The 20,850-nt window shown below is 59.2% G+C and overlaps 6 protein-coding genes across 6 annotated transcripts; 1 reads left to right on the top strand and 5 right to left on the bottom strand.

Moving 5' to 3' along the window:
• Positions 1-614: 614 nt before the first annotated feature.
• Positions 615-3,328, bottom strand: THITE_2111975 (uncharacterized protein). The gene is made up of 2 exons (XM_003651489.1): positions 2,595-3,328; positions 615-2,528 (listed from the first exon to the last, which is right to left on the bottom strand). The coding sequence occupies exons 1-2, from the start codon at positions 2,643-2,645 to the stop codon at positions 666-668; spliced, it is 1,914 nt and encodes a 637-aa protein (XP_003651537.1). The 5' UTR covers positions 2,646-3,328; the 3' UTR covers positions 615-665.
• A 3,616-nt stretch (positions 3,329-6,944) lies between these two features.
• On the bottom strand, positions 6,945-9,280 carry THITE_2149790 (uncharacterized protein; the record flags this gene model as incomplete). The annotated part of the gene is made up of 3 exons (XM_003651490.1): positions 7,247-9,280; positions 7,184-7,198; positions 6,945-7,020 (listed from the first exon to the last, which is right to left on the bottom strand). The coding sequence occupies exons 1-3, from the start codon at positions 9,238-9,240 to the stop codon at positions 6,945-6,947; spliced, it is 2,085 nt and encodes a 694-aa protein (XP_003651538.1). The 5' UTR covers positions 9,241-9,280.
• Positions 9,281-9,558: 278 nt separating this feature from the next.
• THITE_162024 (uncharacterized protein) lies at positions 9,559-11,174 on the bottom strand (the record flags this gene model as incomplete). Its single annotated transcript, XM_003651491.1, has 1 exon — positions 9,559-11,174. The coding sequence occupies one exon, from the start codon at positions 11,172-11,174 to the stop codon at positions 9,801-9,803; it is 1,374 nt and encodes a 457-aa protein (XP_003651539.1). The 3' UTR covers positions 9,559-9,800.
• Positions 11,175-12,050: 876 nt separating this feature from the next.
• On the bottom strand, positions 12,051-12,930 carry THITE_162022 (uncharacterized protein; the record flags this gene model as incomplete). The annotated part of the gene is made up of 3 exons (XM_003651492.1): positions 12,051-12,258; positions 12,325-12,691; positions 12,757-12,930. 3 exons carry the CDS (start codon positions 12,928-12,930, stop codon positions 12,203-12,205), a joined length of 597 nt encoding a protein of 198 aa, XP_003651540.1. The 3' UTR covers positions 12,051-12,202.
• A 1,691-nt stretch (positions 12,931-14,621) lies between these two features.
• On the top strand, positions 14,622-15,749 carry THITE_2111977 (uncharacterized protein). Its single transcript, XM_003651493.1, has one exon. The coding sequence runs from the start codon at positions 14,828-14,830 to the stop codon at positions 15,695-15,697; it is 870 nt and encodes a 289-aa protein (XP_003651541.1). The 5' UTR covers positions 14,622-14,827; the 3' UTR covers positions 15,698-15,749.
• A 1,061-nt stretch (positions 15,750-16,810) lies between these two features.
• THITE_2111980 (uncharacterized protein) lies at positions 16,811-19,335 on the bottom strand. The gene is made up of 7 exons (XM_003651494.1): positions 18,996-19,335; positions 18,707-18,942; positions 18,284-18,649; positions 17,959-18,216; positions 17,743-17,905; positions 17,349-17,683; positions 16,811-17,248 (listed from the first exon to the last, which is right to left on the bottom strand). Exons 1-7 carry the CDS (start codon positions 19,036-19,038, stop codon positions 16,910-16,912), a joined length of 1,740 nt encoding a protein of 579 aa, XP_003651542.1. The 5' UTR covers positions 19,039-19,335; the 3' UTR covers positions 16,811-16,909.
• Positions 19,336-20,850: the final 1,515 nt, after the last annotated feature.

The following is a 20,850-nucleotide window of genomic DNA, read 5'->3' on the forward strand; positions in this document are numbered from 1 at the left end:
ATACCACGCAAGACGTGGGTTGAGATTCTTCCCGCAGACAGAGCGAGCGGCGGCGACACTGCCTTCTTGTATGCGGGCTGGGACTGGGCACAATAGACCGACAGCTCACGCTTCACCACCACTTACCGTTCAAACCAGGACCAGTAAGCCATTTTAAAAAGGGACCCAGCCAAACGACATTTTCTTGGTGCGAAAGGGGGTGATTAACTATTATGTGCCGTGTGCCAGCCGCGCGGACATAACATACATTGCGAAAGGTACTTGTACACAGGCCGGGCCGAGACGACGACCAGATATGATGGACATACCACTTCTCCTCACCAGCTGTGATACGTTATCGTGGCAGCGATCAGGTTAAGTCGTACATCCTTCTCTTGCTCTCTCCCTTTCCCGATGTCCAGGCATGTAATCTATCCTTTGCCGTCTCCCTCGTCCGTACCCAAGCTTGGAATGGAAACAATGCCACCGGATGTGGAGAAAAAAGAAAAAAAAGACGCTCAATTGATGCAATACAATGCCAAACGTTGTGCCGTTGCTTTTTTTCGTAAGGACCGTAAGAATTAGATTACTTGGGCTGGGATATTGCTAATACCCGAGAGATATAAAACAAAGAGTAAAAGAAACAGGAAAGGGGCCTTTTGAGGGGACGCGTGCGCCTGATTTGATCAGAGAGCAAGCGCAGCCAGCACGGCGGCGGCGATCAGGCCGAAGCTGGCGCCGACGCGGCCGCTGCCGGCGATGACGACGGGGCTGCTGGTGGTCGGGGGGCGCAGCGAGCCCGTGCCGGTGGGGACCACGACCGAGCTGCCGGAACCGCTGCCGGCACCACTGCCGGCGCCGCTGCCGGAACCGCTGCCCGAGCCGCTGCCGGAACCACTGCCAGAGCCGCTGCCCGAGCCGCTGCCCGAACCGCTGCCAGAGCCGCTGCCAGAACCGCTGGCGGGCGCGGTGGTGGCGGCGACCGGGGCGGTGGTGGCGGCGGCGGCGGAGGAGCTCGTGACGGGGACGACGCCGACGCCGCCGGACGGGCCGGTGGTGAAGCCGACCTGCGGCACCGTCATGCTGGTGCTGACGGTGACGGTGCTGCTGGAGCTCGGGATGACCTCACCGGCCGAGTTGGTGCAGGGCACGACGGTGGTGACGTCCACGGTGACGGTGGTGTAGACGGGGGCGATGGTGGGCGCGGCGGTGGCGCTGATGTAGGTGGTGACGGTGGCGCCGGTGGCGATGCCCGGGTTCTGGCTCACGTACTGGCCGCAGATGCCCTGGAAGTAGGCGACGGCCTCGGCGATGATCTGGTCGGTCTCGCCGTGGGCGTACAGGCAGTCGAAGACGTTCTTGACGAAGGTGGCATTTGGGCAGTAGCAGGCGGCGTCGGTGTTGTCAGCGCAGCTGACCAAGAACAGGAAGGTGTTCAGGCAGGACGGGACCACGCTGGGGCAGGGGAGGGTCTCGACGGGCGAGGCCGAGGAGACGGCAGCAGTGGTGGTGCTGCCGCCAGCAGCGACAGGGGACGAGCTCGTGACAGCCTCGGCGGGCGAGCTGGCAGCGGTGCTGGGGGCGGCGCTGGTCTCGACGGTGGTCCGGGTCTCCGTCACGGGGCAGATGGTGGTCGAGACGGCAATGGTGACCACGGTGGTCGTCACCGAGTGGGCCGGGCAGTTCGTGACGGTCGAGGCGCACTGGGTGATGGTCTGAGTGCTGGTGGTGAAGATGGTCGAGGTGCTGTCGTAGCTGGTGGTGATGGTCTTGGTGACGGCAGAGCTCGTAGCGGGAGTCTCGCTAGGGGAACCGCTGCTCTGCTGGCCGGAAGGAACGGTAGTGGGAGTGCCGGTCGCAGCAGGGGACGTGGACGAGCCGCTTGCACCAGGGGCAGCAGTGGAGGGGGTGCTGGTCTCGGCGGGCGGAGCCACGCTCGTCGGCGAGTTGCCCGTCTCCGAGGCGGAGGTGGTGCCGGCAGCAGGAGGGGCAGTGGTGGTAGCATGCTTCGTGGTCTTGGGGGGCTTGGTGCTGGAAGCAGTGCTGCAGTCGAACGAGATGGTGGGGACCTGGACGCTGCAGGTCGACTTGGGCTTGCCAGGCTGGTGAGGGTACACGATGGTCACGTTCTTGGCACCACCACACTGCGTGTTGGGAACAGTGGTGCCAGAGTGTTTGCAGGCGCTCCGCTGCTTGCAGGTCGAGCCGTCAGGCATGTCATAGTGGAACTCGAGATCGCAGTCGAACTCGGGAATCACGTGGATGGAGCCCAGAGTGAACTTGTCGATGGAAGAGCCGCAGCCGAACGACGGCGAGCTGCTCTTGTCCGAAGAGCAGGAGCCACCGATGACCTTGGAGGAGGTGCGAGCGACATGGCGGCCCCTCTTCTGGAAGCCAGCCTCGCACTGCCAGCCGTTGAAAACGAAGCCGCCGTACTCGCTGAAGGGGCCGAGACCGAGGTCGCCGAAGCTGAAGCCGGACGCCTGCTTGTCGGTACACTTGTTGTCGGTGTTGCCCGGGCAGGTGAAAGGAGGAGCCAGGTTGAACTGCTGCAGCAGGCAGTGTTAGTCACTCCGTCCCCAGTCTTCGAGGCAGAAGCCGTCGGCGAAACTTACCGTCGCCGACACGCCGGCGGCGAGTCCCAGAATGGGAACGAAGTTCTTCATCTTAGTGTTGCTGCTTTTGAATCGATGGGTGACGCAAGAACGATGGACTGGGTGAGTTGTCTTGAATATAACGACGGAACTGGCGCCTTTCAATGAAGAGTGGCTTGACCGAGCACTGGTCTTTGTCTTGCCAAAAGTGTGAAGCAACGAAAGGTGAAGAAAGAAAAGGTCGAAGCAAAGAAGCGAATGACTTTGCCTCTGTTCGTCACACGGAAAAAGGAAGAAAGAAAGCGTTGAAGACTGCGAGGATGATAGGACAGAAAGAGAGGAAAAGAGAGAAGGGGGGTTAGCACTTGCTGATATACCCCGGCAACCACGAGAGCCAGTCAGCCTACAAACATGCCACTCAGCTCGGACAGAAGAACTGGGATCGTGACCGAGCACTGGGGCATGGTCCAGGGGCGCTGGCCAGGAGGGGTCCAACCCTCTTCGTCTACTGTGTACATTCATACATTAGGGGGGAGGCTGTGAAAGCCCAATGACAAAGGCTCCGCAGTCGATGGACCTCCCGAGAAGGGCAAAGCCCGGCATTGCAAGGTAGCATGTCTGGTCATACCGGTCAGGGGGAGTGGCTGTCGAGGGCTCTTTTCTTGCGGATGGCGACTGGCTACCGTTGCGCAGAGCTTTGGCTGAAAGAATGAGGTTGGACCCGGTTGCCGCTTGGAGTTGTTGTGGACTCCTCGGTTGGTGGCGCGCGGCTCTTCACAACAGGGGCAGCGACCAAGACAGGCGTGGTTGGCTGACAGGGTTGTTTCCAGGTTGCTGACCGGGAGTGCCTCAACAGGGGGGTCGCTCTAGTGTAGTGTCGAGATCTGGGCCCTGGGTCGGTTCCAGCCCGCCCAGCATGGTAACCAATCGGTTAACTAGGTAGTCTATAGTTAACACGCTTATAACGCCCAAGCCGAGGGAAACTGTCTGGCCCGCACACGGGGTGATTCGGCTGGTTCCCGAAATGAATGACCACAATAACCTCGAGTTTAGGTCGGCGGTCGAAGCACCTGTCAACAGGCAGAAGACACATCAGTGGCCGTCCTTCTTTGTCGTCCTGTAGTTGTGCATGATGGACAGGTGTCCCCCGTGACCGCGAGTTGAAGACCAGCGACTACACTCCGAGCAGTGGTGCATTCTTGAAACAAGTGGCGGCTGCTCAGCCACGTTGAAGACGCTACTGCAGGTACGGAGCGTTCGCCAATGCACTTGCATAACTGCCGCGTATCCGTACATACACGAGCCTTCCCTGTCCACCCGTGGACGCCCATGTTCACCTGCTCGCGATGTGGCCGGCCAGATCGGATTTGGGGGGCACCTGCGCCGTGCCATCCTTGTTAGGGGGATTCCCCGCAAACGCAGGCCCCGGGGAAGCCCGCGTCTCCCCAAAAGAACCGCGCCAACCGGCCGCCGCCCTGGCCAAGCGAGCTTGAGGTCTGAGCGCAGTCATGAGGGCCATAACTGTGGCATTCCGTTCGCCTAGAGTACTGTAATGAGTCCGCGCCGGGGTTGCCATGGCTCCCTCAATGAGTCTGAGCTGCGAGCTGAAAAAGAGAAAGCCTCATGGCCCAATTGTGGCCCACTCCCGACTTGAGAGTCTGTGATGACTGGTTTGAGTGCCGTGTTTCGCAGGTTGCCCCTGTTTTGCTGGTGCGCCCAAAGGTTTCAGGTTTCAGGTTCGTGGAAAGAGCCCGAAGAAGACCGAGAGTCTTGGCGCTGTGGCAGAAGAGCCGGCCAGCCAATCAAGGAGCGCCTGTTCTCCGTCTGCTTCCAGATGTCTCCACGTTGCAGGCCTCTCTTTTGGCTTTGGGAGAGAGTTCATGGCAGGTACTTTGTAAGGAACGAGTGGCAAACACTTGAACCTGCTTTCCATACAGCGCTTATTGGCAAACTTGTAACTAGTATAGCAGGACTGCGGAACTCCGGTGCTAACATAATAAGTGTAGCCTATGGAGGTTCCGGCGCATTGTGCAGAGTCCACAAAAGTGGCCATCAGCAATGCAACGGTAGTTAACTAAGGAGGAACGGATAGCTGTTGCTCCCCTATATTCATGGTGGCCTCAGCGTCATCCCGCAACAGCTGCAGTCCTTTTTCAGAAGTGTAAGCCATCAATGGACTTAACTGCTCTCTGTGCGGAATACATCCGTCAAGAGCGAGATTTCTGCCGCTTCCTCCTGTCTTCCATGCTCTGACTGTGTCGGTCGGCCATTGAAAGTCCGACTTGGCGCGCGGTGGTCTGGCCCACTGCATGGGAGTGGAGCCATTTTTAGTTAACTCGGGTAGCGCTTCGCGGCCCCCTGGCCTGATCGCACCACTCCACACTCAGCCAAGGGGGAGGGCTTAACGAACGGAGGTTTTCGACCGGGCTCTCGGGTGGGATTGACAGCCGCCACCACGAGGTTCGGCGAGCCGCCGGCTGTCAGATTGGAAGATTTTCGAACCGATCAGCAGATCAGTGGCGACAACAAGCCGCAACCGCCGCCTCTGCCGCCTGGCCCGCTTCCCACGATCAAGGCAGCGCATCTGCATGTCTCATCAACAAACAACTCCCCAGATCACCACGCTCTTCTCTGTTCCATCCAGCCGCCAAGCCAAAGGGGAAAAGACGAGCGCGTTGGCCATGTCGCATGATGCTACCACAATGTGTGTTAGTCCGCCGATAGTCCGTTCGCCGGGGAACAACGGGGCTCTCGGCAGAGTGCCCACCCCACACACAGACCACCTCGCTTGGAGATTCGAGCAAACCCAGGAACGGTCAAGGCCAGGGGTAGCAGGTTCGTCTGTTGAGACGGTCGGCGCACCGGACGGATCGGACAGCTCTTTTGCCTTGCTCGCCCTGTGTTTCGAGGTGCGGCCCCGGCGGATCCATCACGCTCGTATCGCGCTGCTGGAACGGAGCCCAAGGGACGGGCTGGCATGGCTCTTCGCTCCCTACCCAAGCCGGCGTGCCCTGTTCCGGATGCACCGTCAAACAAACGCTGCTGTACTGTGTACTGTGCTAGTTGACTTCTTCCCAAGCACGTGGACCTGCCGCGATATTGGAAGTGCAGGACTCTCCCAGCTCTGTGCAGAACCGCCCAGAAGGAGTGCCCAAGAGATCCCAAGAGATGGAGCACAGGGAGCCAATGGATCGGTCCCGCGACGATCTTGCCTTCTTTCACGAGATCTGTTTGAGAGGGTGGGAAGTTCTTCGACGACCTTCCTCGCACTTGAGACCGCCACAGGGTCTGAGACGGCGCAATGCCTCAGGCGCCTGGCCTTACACAGTACCACAGTGGGTTCGCACATACATACCTTGAGCCGCCGTTGCATGCGCCGCCAGCGCCATGACAGATCCCAACGCCAGTCAGCGGCGAGAAAGGAGGACCATCTGTCGAGCGCTGTTTTCCGAACTGGAACTTGCATGGCAACCATGGCAGGATAAGAAACCACGTATCCGGGCGGCGCGGCCGGGCAAAGCGAGAGTTAAATCTCCGACGCGCAGACACCGCGTCAGCAAATCGGTCTACAACTATAAGATGTGTATTAAGGACCTGGGGGACGCACTCTGAGCCGTGACAATCGGCGGCGGGTGTGGCCGGTGCGGCATAACTTTGTAGGGTCTTACACTACGGTGTATGTAGTGTACTCTCAACGGTCCATTACACATGGCGGTGCCTCGGCACAGCGGCCTGCATCCGCAAAGCTTTTTACGAATATCCGTACTTCACAGCATGAACGTGGCGTAGCCTCCAGTGCGTTACTCGCCAGCCGCCCGGTGCTGTATTTACCCCTTAAACCGGACAGCAGGGCGGTTTGGACGACATCAGCAGCTCTGTGACAACGTATAGTTACCTATAGACAGCAGCAAAGTGCCGACAGAGCAAGGTCGTCAAATCCCCGAGCGTCTGTCCGTTGACTATCCCACTTCCTCACCCATCAGGTTCATCACATCACATTGGAGCCGCCCGGCGGAGAACACCCCCCCTTTCAACAGCTTTCTAGTTCACTAGTTCAATAACCCCATTAAATCAGCTTGAATCTTCTACTGATGCGATTATATCTGCCTGAATCCGAGACCTCCCCTCTCAGTCATATGTATGTATATACGGAATACAGAGCACAGCAATTGTCACCAAGCCGAGAGCACCTTTCCATCGGCCACGAAGTGGGTCCGGCCGCCGGCCCGGCGCCGGTCCAACCCCATCGCCCGTCCGGCCCCACAACTGTCCCATCTACGGGCCCTATAATATTGAACGCTCCGGGGATGCCTGCTGGTTAGTGCTGGAGTTTGTCCCAACTGGGCCATTTGCATCGGATTAGTTGTTGACCTAAAGGGTCGTTGACCTGAGGTGCTGGGTAAGCTGGGAGGACTCGGCTCGCTCTTTTTGCAGGATAATTTGTCTTCTATTTACCCCTTTTCAGCGCCCCTGGTTTCTCTGGCTAGAACGGAAAGGTGCGCATGCGAGGCTGTTTAGGGCGTTGATTTGTTCAAGAATACGGCAATGACAAAAACAACCAGCAACCAACGCTGATATTCGCTGTCTACGTAAGTAAGTGCCTTACTTACGACTGCTGGTAGTTACTATTCGCCCACACCAAAACACCAACCCATCCCCATCAGCGCACTCACCCGCCGCCCTGCATCCGCCTGATCCTCTCCTCGGCCGCCCTCGCCCGCCGCTCCCTTTCCAACCGCATCCTCTGCTCGGCCGTCAGGCCCCTGGCTTCCTCCCATCTCCTCTCCTCGGCCGTCTTGGGCGGGCCGGCATTCAAGATCCCCCCCACCTTCCTCCCCGGGGCGGGCCTCTCGTCCACCTTGGGCCCCTCTGCCCTCAACCGCTCGACCTCGGCCCGGCGCCGCTCCTCCTCGCGGCTGCGCTCCTGCTCGCGCTCGCTCTCGGCGCGCCGCTCGGCCTCCGCCCGGCTCAGCGGGCCCGGCACGCGCGCGGCGTCCCAGTCCCAGGCGGCCTCGCCCAGCTCGGCGCGGGCGACGCGGAAGGCGTCGCGCGTGGCGCGGTCGCCGGCCAGCTCGAACGGCGTGCGGCCCTCGCGGCTGCGCAGCGTCGGGTCGGCGCCGGCGCGCGCGAGCAGGCCGGCCACGAGCGCGGCCGAGTTCTGCGCCGCGGCCAGGTGCAGCGCCGTCGGCGCGTGGTGGTTCTGCTGCGCGTCCGGCGGGTGGAAGAGGAAGCTGGCCGGCAGGTTGTTGGTGCTCAGGTACGAGAGCAGGGCGGGCAGCTTGGAGCGGCGGACCAGCGCTTGGATCTGGTTCGTGTGCAGGAGCGCGGTCTCTTCCTCCTCGGTGAGCCTTGGCCGGGCGGGTTTGGGCTCGGGTTGTTTGGGTTTGGCGGCTTTCGCTGCCTCGTCTGGCGGCGGAGCGGCGGCCGCTGAGGGCGGGTGGATCTCCTTCACCTTCAGCCGCGTCAGCTCGATGAAGGAGCGCATAAGCTCGTTCTGTGTCGCCCGGCGTGTGCTGAAGGGGAAGCCCCTGATGCGGCGGTCGTCGGCACGCAGGACCTGATCGTCGTACGGCCCGAACAGCGTCCGCCTGTTTATCGTGCCCGTCGCTCGGATGAACAGGAGGTCCGAGGTATCGATCAGGGCTTTCCAGTCCTTGAGGAGGCCGCGGACGTCGTCGACGAGGGCCTGCTCGTTGTAGCGACGGAGGGAGGAGCCGGCCGAGTGGGCTGCTCCCTTGGCGTTGTCGTTGGCCGATTGCGAGCCGCCCTGTTTCCGGCGAGTCGTGTACCGGTGGAAGGTCTTGTGGGCCAAGACGATGGCCTCCCTGTTTAGCGGCCCGAGGGTGCCGTGCTTGCTCCGCTTGGGGGCCAGGCAGACTACCATGGCAGCGAAGTGGCCGCCGCCGATCATGCAGAGGAAGATGTGCTTGCCATTGTAGGCTGGGGGAGCCGCGTCCCCATCCTTGGGGGCTTTGGGCATGGATATCGGGGGCAGTTGTCTCTGTTTGATCGCGTCGACGATCTTGTCCTCCTCGTCCAGCTCTTCGGGCGTGAACATGGCCCGGTATATCCCAAAGTAGGTGTTGTCAGGTAGCTTGGGAGAGCTGAACCACAGTAATGGCGGCTTGCCCGTGCCCCTCCTCCTCCTCTTTTTCGGCTCTTCATCTTCGTCTCTGTCGACGGGGGCGCGCTTTTCCGCCAGCGAAGCTTGTTTCCTCAACAGCGCAGACAGCGTCGTGTCCCTGCGCGCGGTCTCGGCTTCCTCGTCCTCGCTCTCGGACGTGTCTGACCCAGATATGCTCACGTCGTTCTCCTCTACCAGCTTCTCGAACTCGGCCTCGGAGACGGGCTTGAGGCCGTGCATCTTCTGCTTGAGGTTGTAGTAGTGGAGGTCGGTTTTGAGGTGGTCCTTCTGCTCCTGCACGGTGACGAACGACAGGCCGCAGAGGGAGCAGGCCTGCGAGCCGAGGACGTTTTCTGGGCCGGCCGAGTTCGGGATTGGGCCCGGGCTCTGCCCTCCGGACGGGGGTACGGAGTCGGCTGAAGCCTGGTCATTTTGGCCGGGTAGCCCCGCTTCGGGCTTGAGGGCGAGCGAATCAAGGATTTCGGGCGGCAGATCGTAGAGATAGAGAGGCCGCCCCAGCAGCGGATCCTGCTGCTTGTCCATGGCGGGGCGTGCAAGCAGGCTGCGGGTTCAATGGTGGGATGAATATGTTGGTGGTGCAAGCCCAGGTTGTCGATGCTCGAGGTCGATGGCGGGGCGGTTTTTATCGGATTAGCGACCGCCCCAGATAACGAAACGGGAAGTGAAGAGTCAGACCGAGATGCGTCATTGGCAGCTAACCCTAACCCCTACAGTTGGCAGCAAGAATGGTGCTAGGTCGCTCTTCGTTGAGGAGACAACGCCGGTAGGAAAGAATGTTTATTTTTATAGCATAAACTTCACGGGCAGTTGGACTACATCTGTATTGTTTGATCTTATTCGACAATTTTACATGTTTAATCAAAATGATCCTGTTGTAGCTTTTTTTAACCTTTTTTTTTTTTTGTGGTTTTCTTCACATTTTCCTCTCGTGAGCCACCTTACCTCAAAATAGACCTGCCACGAAACATCCCACGTCAACGTGAGAGGGCTTTTCACACATAAACTCTCTGTCACGACCGTATATGGTACAATAATGCTGGCAGCATTAGCGGCGCCGCTTCTGCGACACTCTCCTTTCGCCCTCAGGCAGTACCCGCCAGCGGCTGGAGCCCATAAGCAACGTTGGCCAACTCAATCGCGTCCTCGGGGCCGATGTCTGACACAGAAAACCGGCTGACCAAGTTTGGCTCCTCCCCCGCCGTGGAGACAGGGGAAGGAGGAGGAATAGCACTGCTATTCTTACCGTGAGACGTGCGCATGTCTTTTTCTCCCTCCGGCTCAGAAGTGGCCTCCGCTTTCTCAGGGGTAGCTGGCGGCGTCGCTGGCTTGGGGAGATCCTCTGTGCGTGGGGTGCTGGTGCTACGTGGTTGCTGCTGCTGCTCACTCTCGTTCTGGTCGCCCTGCTGTTGCTGCCGCTGCTCCTCAGGCTGCTGCTCCTGCTGCTGCTGCTCCTGCTGTGGTGTGGTTAGACGGCGGGGGGTGGGAAACGGGTGAGAGGGAGCGGGAACGGCAGGATCCGGGCTCTGAGAGTCGACTGCTTGCTCCGAGTCGGGGGAGGAAGCTTGGGCTGCTGCTCCCTCGTGGCCAACGGGAGACGACATCTCATGAGACGGGCCCTCTGCCTCGCCCGCATGAGACGGGGCCTCTGCCTCGCCCGCTTGAAGCGGGACCTCTGCCTCGCCGCACAGCTTACGGAGCGTTTCGAGGTGGACCTGCGGCGTCGGGTTTCTGCTTTCCTGCGCTTCCGGTGGTGGGGCGTCGGCGGTGGCAGCAGCAGCGGCGGCAGCGCCGGTCTCTCTGGCGCTCTGCGGCTCGCTCTGCGGCTCGGTCTGCTCCGTGATCGCGCTGAGGGCGTGCTCATAAGGGTAGACCGACATGGGCGCGCTGAGCCGCGGCTGCATGCGGACGGCGCCGCCGCCGCCGCTGGCAGACTCACGAGCCTGCCGGCGGCGCGCGCTGAGCGCCCGGCCACGCGTCCATTCCTCGGCCAGCGCAAGGGTCCTGGCGCGCGCGTCTTCGAGGCGGAACAGCCACTCCGCCGGCGTCTCGAAGCACCGCCTCGGGAGGGCCTTGTCGAGGGCGACGAGCTCGCCCCGGGCCAGCTTCGGGTCCCCGAGCTCGGACGCCGGCCTGCCGAACACTAGCGGGGCGGGCACCAGCTGCGGGGAGACGCTGAAGGCGTAGCCCCGGGCGTTCTTGTATGCCCAGTAGTTCAGGACGGCGTCGACCGTGCTGGTGTCGTAGCCCCGGTAGAAGTTCCGGCAGTCCGGGCAGAACCAGTACTTCAGCTGCACTCGCTCGGCAGGCCGGCATCTGCTGAGCGCCAGCATCCAGCCCGCGCACCAGCCGCCTTCCCGCCACTGCTCGTTCCGGGATTTCTGTTCCCTGCACTCGACGAGCTCGCCCACAGCTGTGTGGGCACAGACTGTGTAGACGTGCTTGGTGATGTAGCACATGATGGAATGGGAGAGAGCGGTCCGTGTCGAGTGAGAAGCAGCACTGGTTGTTGATCTCGGCCTACCTTCCTGCAGCGAGGGATTGTGTGAAGCCTTGGAAGTTAAACCGGAATTTGGCTGGCTAGGTGAGAGATAAATACCAGTAACTGCGGCGGGAACATACGAGGGTAGTAAAACAATAGCTTTGTTGGGGCAGGTAGCCTGTTTGAGACACCATCTGGTTGTGTCGACAAAGCAGCCGCGGAGTAGTCGGAGCTTGTCGCTCAACTTATCCATTTAGAGCCTTGATTAATGCAGCACATCAGAAGAACAGCATAAGGAAAACTAGCAAGTGTATTATTGCATCAAACTGGACCCTGTCTGCCCTCTATCAAGCAGCTCCGTCCTTGTTCGTCATCTCGTATGCGCCGCCCGGGTCTTCCCGTTTGCCATGGACCCGTTGACCTTGCTGCCTGTGGAACTCGACGGTGACCTCCTGCGTCTGCGTGATCGTGTTGGCCCCCCCAGCCGGCGATTCCAGGATGCTCTTGTCGCTGCCCGTGTCGTTGTCCTCCTTGCCCGGGTGCGATTGGCGCCGGTTCCGGTTGGAGCTCGCCACCACCGTCGTCGTGTTGGTCCTTGTTCCGTGCACGTTCGCGCCGGCCGTCCCGTGGGGCGAGGAGTACTTCTTGGCCGAGGATCTGACGTAGTTGAGGAGCACGCGCAGGACGGGGATGCAGGCGGCCATCACGGTTGTGCAGACTTCGGCGGTGCCCCAGATGGCGACCTCGGCGGCGAGGACTATTTCCAGGTGTTAGCGTGCCATACATAAAGGCATGTGAATCTTCAGAGGCCGGGCTCACAGGGAACGTCATCGCTTGCGAGCCGCGGGAGTTTGCTACACTTGACGAAGGCAGTCGATGCGGCACTTTTGAGGGCATTAGCCGAACGTGCAAGACGGAAAGAACGGTAAGGGCTTCTCCTCACAAGATTCCCATGCTCATCCCAAGGGCGACGCCGAGTTTCTCCTTGGTCTTCATCTGCAAGTTTCAGATAATCTTCCAGGGCAGAAGCGAGAGCGTGGCATCCATTGCCCCGGAAATGGCTAGGGTGGTGAGGCGTCTTTCGTCAGCCGTTTATTTGGGGGAGGAAAGATCATGGCAACACTCACCAGCCGCGAAGATGGCGTACGCAGTCATGGCATTCTGGTCCCAGCACGTCCCGGGCACTGAGAAATCCCAGACCTTGCGTGCCGGGGTGCACTGAACCCATTGGAAAAGGGCTCCCAGCCCCATGGCGATGTTCATGATGCAAATGGCCACCCAGATGAACAGTTTCATGTAGCCGTCGCTGATGCGCAGCAGCGTGAGGCCGAAGGACGTTTTGGTCAAGACGGCCGCCAGCATGGACAGCGTCGTGACGACGTTGCTGATCAAGGCTATCTGCGAGATATTGGCAGGGTCGATGTCGATGACATGCCTGCCGAAGCCCAGCGTGATATTTACGGTGATGAGACTCACCGCCGCGAGTTGGAGGGTCTGGTGTGCCGGGCTCGGAGTAAGCTGGTTTGTCTCGGACGAGCAAAGCAGACCTGGAGACGTACCCAGCCCACGATCAGGATGTGATCGTCCCACCACAGTCTCCGATGGGTCGCGAGCTTGCAGAATACGCGGAGACCAAGGAACACGGCCGAGAGAGCCATCAGCAGCCAGATGACGATGTTGACCTTCGGCCCGTGGGTCTCAACCGCCGAGGCTCGCTGCGTTATGGACGCCATGACGGACTGCTGAGGAGGTCGCGGTTTCAACCAGCCCGCCTAGTGTTACTCTGCCTCAAGCAGACTAGCTATGGCGAGTATGCAACGGAGAAGCAAGGAGGAGAGACCATGAGAGAACAGAAAAAGCAAAGAACGAGAGACTAAATCCAGCGGCGCCGGAGTACATGGTGCACATGGCGCACTGCCGCGATCGAGCCACAAGAGGCTTCCGTCCTGCCTCTGGTCCTTCCCGCTAGTCCGAGGGGTTCAACAGGTCGCGCCCATCTGGGAATCAGCCTCCCCAGCCCGGATCGACCACGGTGTGGGTATCCCGCAGGGATCAGCGAACACCCACGATGCCCGTTCGGGAGAATGCTCAGCGGACTCGATCTTCTTCGACCCTTCACAAGCCCAGGAGCGAGTGCTTTGGCGGCTTGCTACCCCGCAACGGTGAAGCCGCCAGGCTCATACTGTGTAGAACTTGGGACTTCTCCTATGGTGCCAATGCCGCTAAGAAGGAACTTGGAAGATCCTTACCAATAGTCCCAATTGTCCCAGTGCTCTCCACAAGGAGCTACTGTACATCAAATGCCGGAGAGGGAAGCTCCCACAGACTCGGCAGGTGAAGGTTGAGCGTGAGACTGCGTTCCAACAACGGCTGAAGTTTCAACTCGTGCTTGCTGACGGGGCCCGAGCGACGGGGGTCGCCTGGCGTCACAGAGCACGGATAGTTGGTTACTCAGCTGTAGCATCGACCGCACTGTACCGAAAACGCTGCCCACATCCTTCGTGCGCTCTTTTTCTTCTTGCTGCTTTAATAAGGTCCTTCAAGAAGTCGTCTTACGGAACGAACTCTCGCATTCTCCAATGTCGAGGCTGCGTGCGGTCTCATCAGGGCCGCTTCCCGAGGTTGCATTCCGTCTTCAGCCACCAGTGAGCCAACGTGGTGTAACCTCTGCTCAGTGGGGTTGATCAAGATCTGCCTGTGGAGCAAGGGATTTACACTAGGGTAGGTACCTAGTCAACAGCCATCAACTACCGTTAGTGCAACCCAGGGGACCTGGGATAGTGGAGGAGCTCACTGATGAAGCCCCCCCACCTCGATGACAACAAGACGGGAGGGAACCAAATGGTCGGAAGCAGAGATTTTGTAGAGGGAAAGGACTCGTCGTGCCTGAGTGCCACGACGCCAGCAGATGCCGGATGCATACTGCATGCATACACAGTAGGGTACCGAGGTTTCAAGATCGTTTGGACGCTGTTGCGCTTAACAACTCTGGTGGCAACCATTAGCCCCATCCACAAGCTTGGTTCGTGCCAGTACAGCGCTGGCATCTCGTGTATGTATGCGCGAGGTGTTTATCCCTCCTTGCAACGGTCGGCATGTAGGGGCGGGTAAAGGGGTTTGGAACTTAGGGTGCTACTCTGAATGTGCAGTAACTTCCATACCGAGAAGAGTCTGGGTGTCATCCATTGAAGAAGCTTGGCTGACTCATCAAGCCTGGTCTTAGCAAGAAGGTGGACAAGCATCAGCTAATCATCCGTCAGCGAACGGGCAGGCAAAAGCTCCACTTTGTCATCGCCGAGTTGACGACAACACGACAACGTTGAAGGATGATACTGAGAGAAGGAGAGGATCCGTAGCTGTACAGCAATTTAAAATGCTCATCCAATGATCACGTAGCCACTACGCACCACCGTTCCGTCGGCTGCTAGCATGTTCTCTGAGAAGTTGCTTCGTGATATAAGAGCAAGGCACAACCTCCGTTCTCATCTTGAGCCGTCCGTTTTCGACGCAACCAGCTTTCACACGCAGAGCACATAAGTGACATCCGCACCAAGTCAGACACCGTTCACACATCAGCTTCATCTCTGTCATCCCCCACAGCCGCCCATGCAGAGTACCCTCCGCACGGCCATGTCCGGGACGCTGCGCCACGCCACCATCAAGCTACACCGGTCGGCGGCCCGCGGGCACGCCAACCACGGCTGGCTCGACACCTACCACTCCTTCAGCTTCGCGGGCTGGTACAACCCGGACTTCACCCACTTCGGCGCCCTGCGCGTGCTCAACGAGGACCGCGTGCAGCCCGGCACGGGCTTCCCGGCGCACCCGCACCGCGACTTCGAGATCTTCAGCTACATCCTGTCGGGCGAGCTGACGCACACCGACTCGACCCACACCGGCGCCGGCAGCAGCAACAGCGATAAGCCCGAGTCGGAGCTCTTCTGCCGCGTGCGCCGCGGCGACATCCAGTTCACCACCGCCGGGTCGGGCGTGACGCACTCCGAGTTCAACCGGCACGCGCGCGAGCCCGTGCACTTCCTGCAGATCTGGGCGATCCCGTGGAAGCGCGGGCTCCCGCCGCGGTACGCGCGGGCCACGAGCAGCGACGCCGACAAGCGGCGCGGGTTCGTCAGCCTGCTGAGCCCGCTGCGCGGCGGCGCCGACGCCACCGCGGCGCAGGAGAGGGCCGCCGCGCCGAGCATCCCCGGGACCATCGCCATCCACGCCGACTTCGTCATGGCGGCCGGCATCATCGCGCCCGGAGCCAGGTTTGAGTGGACCGTCGGCGCTGAGGCGACCGAGGCTGTTCAGAGGAAGGTTTATGTGCATTTGCCCATGACGAAAGGCGGGAAGGCGAAGATTAGGTTGGACGGGAGAGAGGAGAGCGTCATGATGGAGGGGGACGGCGCATTTGTCGAGGGCGTCAGCGCGGGAGATAAGCTTGTGGTGGAGAGCGTGGGAGACGCCGAGGCAGAGGTGGTCGTTCTGGACACGGCGTGATGTTAGCGATTAGGTATTTGTTTACTGTACAGAAAAAGATAGTAAATACACGGATGAGCGCTCCTGAAAGGCAGCAGTGTGAAGCTCGGTGCAACAGTCCTTCTTCAGTGGCCGCGGTAACTGGATACGAACTGCACAGCGCGACTTGAAGACTCGCAAACAAGTGAAAAACCCTTCTTCGCCTCGGCCCTCGCAGAACCGATGGAGATGAAAGGAATAACAAGACTCCTGCGGAGAGGAAAAGGCTCCAAAAATTCCCTGCCAGGTCGAAACCCAACAGGAGCGGTCAGGTTGTAGTTTTCAACTAGCAAAAACGTGATCTCGGACGAATCCTCACTGATACACGTAAAACCCCTGCACTCGGATGGGGAAGAAAAAGAAGAAGAGGGAGGAAGAACGGGCTTCGGCTCGCGAAATTTATGCTCGGAGCGCGTTGGCCCGTGCACGACGACAAATTTCCAGCCCCACTGCAATTGTCTGTGCGCCGTCGCATCACGTGAATGCCGCGTCACGTGGATGAATAAGGTACCTACCTTAGCCCTCACTTACCCCTGGAATTGTTTGGCAAAGCAGGCTCCTGCCGCAACTCTCTCCATGGCTCCATAGATGTTTCTAGACTGGCTGACTTCAAGGCCGTCAAGCGTTCTCCATGGGTTTGACAGCCACTTCCTACGCAGGTCGCCGAGCCTGATTCCACCTCTCAGATTACATACACGAAACTGGGAAGCGGGAAGCAAGCTGGCAAGTGATAGCTCAGCCAGCAACAACCTGCCCAGCGGATTGCGAAGTGTGTTTTTTGTTCGCTGCTGACAGCAAGATGATGCCATCATGGCTGCTTTTCTGAGCATACGCATTCGGGACAGAGAACCAGTGCAAAGGAACAGCTCCAGTCATGGGCGAAGGCGAGCCTGGCAAATGCGTGAACGGTTGGAGTGGGGAACACGACGAGTGCACTGTTAGAAGGATCTTATACACAACTACTCTGTTGTCCAACTCTCTCATGCCTCCTTGCATGGCTGAAATAATCAAAACTCTCAGACAAGCCAAGGAACGAGGTTGAGATCCGCGCTAAAACACGAGACACACTTGGATAGTGCGCCTGAGATATCGCACTGCAATGCCGCACAAGAACCCCCCGCTCAACCATGAAAGTCAAAGTGCAGACCCAAATCAGACACCTCCAACCACAGATACCACAGCCGCCGCAGCCCATCAAATCTTGGCGCCCCTCGCCCGCCGGGCCTCCTTCTCCCGGTCCCTGAGCAGGCGGCGCAGGATCTTGCCGCTGGGGCTCTTGGGGATGGCGTCGACGAACTCGACGCCGCCGCGGAGCCACTTGTAGTGCGCCTTGTGGTCCTGGACGTGCTTGACGATCTCGGCCGCGACCTCGGCGTCCGTGCGGCCCGACGCCGCCATGGACGCCGGCGTCACGACGAACGCCTTGGGCACCTCGCCGTCCCGCTCGTCCGGCACCGCGATCACGGCGCAGTCGTCCACCGCCGGGTGCGTCAGCAGGTGCGCTTCCAGCTCGGCCGGGGCGACTTGGTGGCCCTGGAGGAGGGTGAAAAAAAGGGAGGGTTAGTTGGATGGATGGATGCGTTTTGCTGACGCGACGGGGAAGTGATTTGTTTAGGGGGAATGCGTGTCCTACCTTGACTTTGATCAACTCCTTCAGCCGGTCGACGATGGTGAGGTGCTCGTATCCGCTGGGCGTCTTGGTCACCATGACCTCGTCGCCGGTCCGCAGCCACCGGCCGTCCTCGTCCCAGACGAAGGCTTCGGCCGTGGCCTTCTCGTTGTTCAGGTAGCCGAGCGTGACGGACGGAGACTGCACGAACAGCTCGCCGGGCTTGCCGTACTCGGTAATCTCCTTGCCCTCGGGGTCGATGACCTTGACTCGCGTGCCGGGAATAAGCGAGCCCGAAGTCCCCAGGCAGATGTCGTGTTCGCTTGTCGAGCAGACTACAGTTGAGGACTCCGTCATGCCTGTGGGGTAAAAGTCAGCAACCTGTTATGTGGCAGGGGTCAGACAGCGGAGGGAGTACCGTAGCCCTGGCCAATTTTCCAGTTGGGATAGAGTCGGAGAAGCTCCTCCGCGGTCTCCTTCCCTAGGGGCGCTGCCCCGGTAAACACTAATCTGACGCTGCTAAGATCATACTTTTTGAGCAAGTCCTTGCTGCTCAGCATGCGGATGATGATCGGGGGCACCTGGACAACTTGCTTAGCAAGTGTAACTCGAATCCGGCGCAAGGCTAGCTTACCACAACCAGATGGTTGATTCTATAGCGCTCAATGGCCCGGAGATAGTCGTTAAGCTCGAACTTTGGCAGCACAATGACCTCGTCGCCACGCCATATTGCAGCATGCCCTGCCACCACGAGGCCGTAGATGTGGCTGAAGGGAAGCAAACCCAGTTCCGCTTGAGTCTCAACGCCGCACTTCCTTCGACCTACGTCTTCGTGTATGCAGAGCTGCATGGTGTTGGCGATGACGTTGCGGTGCGAAATCATGACGGCTTTCTATCGGCTAGTCAGCAGTTGTCCACACTCCCAAAGCACTAGCGGGTAGACGCCGGCTCGGACTCACCGGCAGACCCGAGGTACCGCTGGAGTAGCAGAGGAACGCCACTTGGCGCTCGCCCTGTCCCTTGACCCATCTCAGCGGCTCCAGATCCGGCACCGTGCGGCCCAACTCCACCAGGTCCTGGACCGTCTTGAACGAGGGCTTCGGGGCATGATGGGGGAGGTCCATGATGAAGACCTTGTCCTCGGGTATGCCGACTGCTTTCGCGGCCTTCAATGCCGTCTCCAGCACGGGCACACATGTGAACAGCGCTTTGGCCCCCGAAGACCGGAGCTGGTGCTCCAGCTCGCTAGCCGAGTATGCGACATTCGCCGGCGTGGCAATGCCGGACAAGCGGTGCACGGCGTGGAGCACGGAAATGTAGTCAATCTGGCGGGCCGCAGTGAGCAGGCTGTGCATGCATGGTAGGGGACCATGGTGACTCACCGTGTTGAACGAGAACACGGCAACGACCTTGTCCCAGGGCGAGTCGGCGTTGGGCTCCCAGCCGAGGATCTTGGACAGGGCCTTTGCAATGCAATCGGATCGCTGGTGGGATTCAGCCACGGTGTATGTCTTGCCCGTGAGGCCGCAGGTGAAGGGATTCCGGCTCTTGGCAATTGGGCGCCGGCCATAGATTTCGCTTCGCATGAACTCGCCAATCGTGATGGAGTCGGGAGGGTCTGGTTTGGTGTTCAGCATGCTTCACTCTCCGACGTGAGCAATCGTTACTCACCGAATGGAAGCTTCGGGACCCATGGCGGAGGATAGAATACCATGTTTGCTGCCACTGCCTTGCAGAGAGATTTGGTGTGCTTAGGCAAACCGGAGATGAAGCAGGGAAATCACAGATGAATCAGAGTACGGAGTGGTCCTGGACGAATGAACGTTGTGATTGGAGGTGTGTAACTCGCTTCTCGCTGAGCAACCACAGGAGGTGAAGCAGGTGGAGGTACAAACAAGGTTTGTAAAACCTCTTTGTGAGGGAGACGGCACCATAAAGCAAGAAGCACCTCCATGGCAGAGCTGACCAGGGGCAGCGGGCCTCGGCATTCCATCCCACGACAGGGCTCTTGTCCTGCCCATGAACTCAATCGAAAGCCACCCGACGGCACTCCCCGTAGCAGTTAACCGGCCGGAGTTCCACTTCTCCCCACACTCAAATCCCACGATGCTACCCCACATTGCCAAGTGATGGGGCAATGCGGGGTAGCCACTCCACCCATCTGCATCCGAAATGGCAGTCGGTGCCCAATGACGGGTCACTTCATTGAGCGGTGTTTCGCACCTCGGCTTCTACACTACATTGCAGCGTCCCAAAAGCCGATCTCTCCCTTTCCTGAGCGATTCCGGAGTACTACAGTGCATGATCCAGGCTCGCTGCCCGCCTTGACAACGAGATGTTTGCCGTTTGCCTTGGGTTCAGGGGGTCAGGTGGCTTAACAAAATAGAATCCGTTGCCCGGCCCACCTGGCAAGCCGGCAAGCCCCTGACCGCCGTAAACACTACTAACGACCACACGGTGACCCAGTCACGATTTCCCCTTTACTTGTTCTAATGGTCACAATGGTTGTTGCCACAGTTTGGATATTTGAGTCACTCGAGGCTTCGATGCTAACTGCGATTCTTTCTGAGTCTCTTGCCTGGATGCCGTCCCATCACCCTCCCATTGATAGTGAACACCTGAGTGATGTCATTGAATCTCCGATACGTACCTTAAGCAAGTCACTGACCTTAAGAGCACTGATTTTGTGCGGTTCAACAAGCAACAAGCCCCTGAATTTGCTCGTTTACATGCAGACGAGTGCCACTACCTGTCTGCTTTGAATCCCAAGATCAACAGAATGGAGACTACACCAAATTCACCTGTCGCAAGAGTTAAACTTCCTAGTAAATCAATTGTTCCTAACGCAACCAGATCTCACGCATCTATCTGCGTTGTCCCTTGGCCTAGAACCACCTGCATGGCCAGCTTACCTATCAGGGTGCTCCTTGAGATTGGATGACAGATGACGTATGGCCACGGTCAGGGAGGACGCTGACACCCAAACTTCCCCAGTATCACTTCAAGCCCTGACAGATATCCAAGTTTGCTTCTCTCACTGGAAAATGGCCCGTGCGCCTGAGCCATCATGTGTTCCTCATGCTCATGAGCATCGCGCCTTCCTCCAGAGACATCCACATCCGATATCACCACCCCAGGAGGGAAGGCACGAGGTTGCAAGCCTATCACCCACTCTGAATGCCTGCCTGGTCAGGCGATCCCGTCTGAGGTCCTCTCTTGCTGCTAAGATCGACCCACCTGGCTTCCTCGACTCCATTCAACTCCAACCGCAACTTCACAGGTGACTGCAAGCATCGGAGCGACTGGGGCTCTGGGAGGGATATAAATTCTTTAATCGGCCCTCAAGTTCTTGGCCAGCATTCTTCTTCTTCCTCCAACATCCCCAACCAACTTTCGACCTCTTCAACCACCACTCGATCCCACCCTCTCAACAGCAGCGTCACGACGTTGAGCCTCGGGTCTCGAGCAGTCGTTCATCGCGGGCTGCCTCTCCGCTTGAGACACAGAGTTCCTTCAGAATTGTAAG

The sequence above is a fragment of the Thermothielavioides terrestris genome, chromosome 2 (genome assembly GCF_000226115.1).
Source record: "Thermothielavioides terrestris NRRL 8126 chromosome 2, complete sequence".
Taxonomy (NCBI): domain Eukaryota; kingdom Fungi; phylum Ascomycota; class Sordariomycetes; order Sordariales; family Chaetomiaceae; genus Thermothielavioides; species Thermothielavioides terrestris.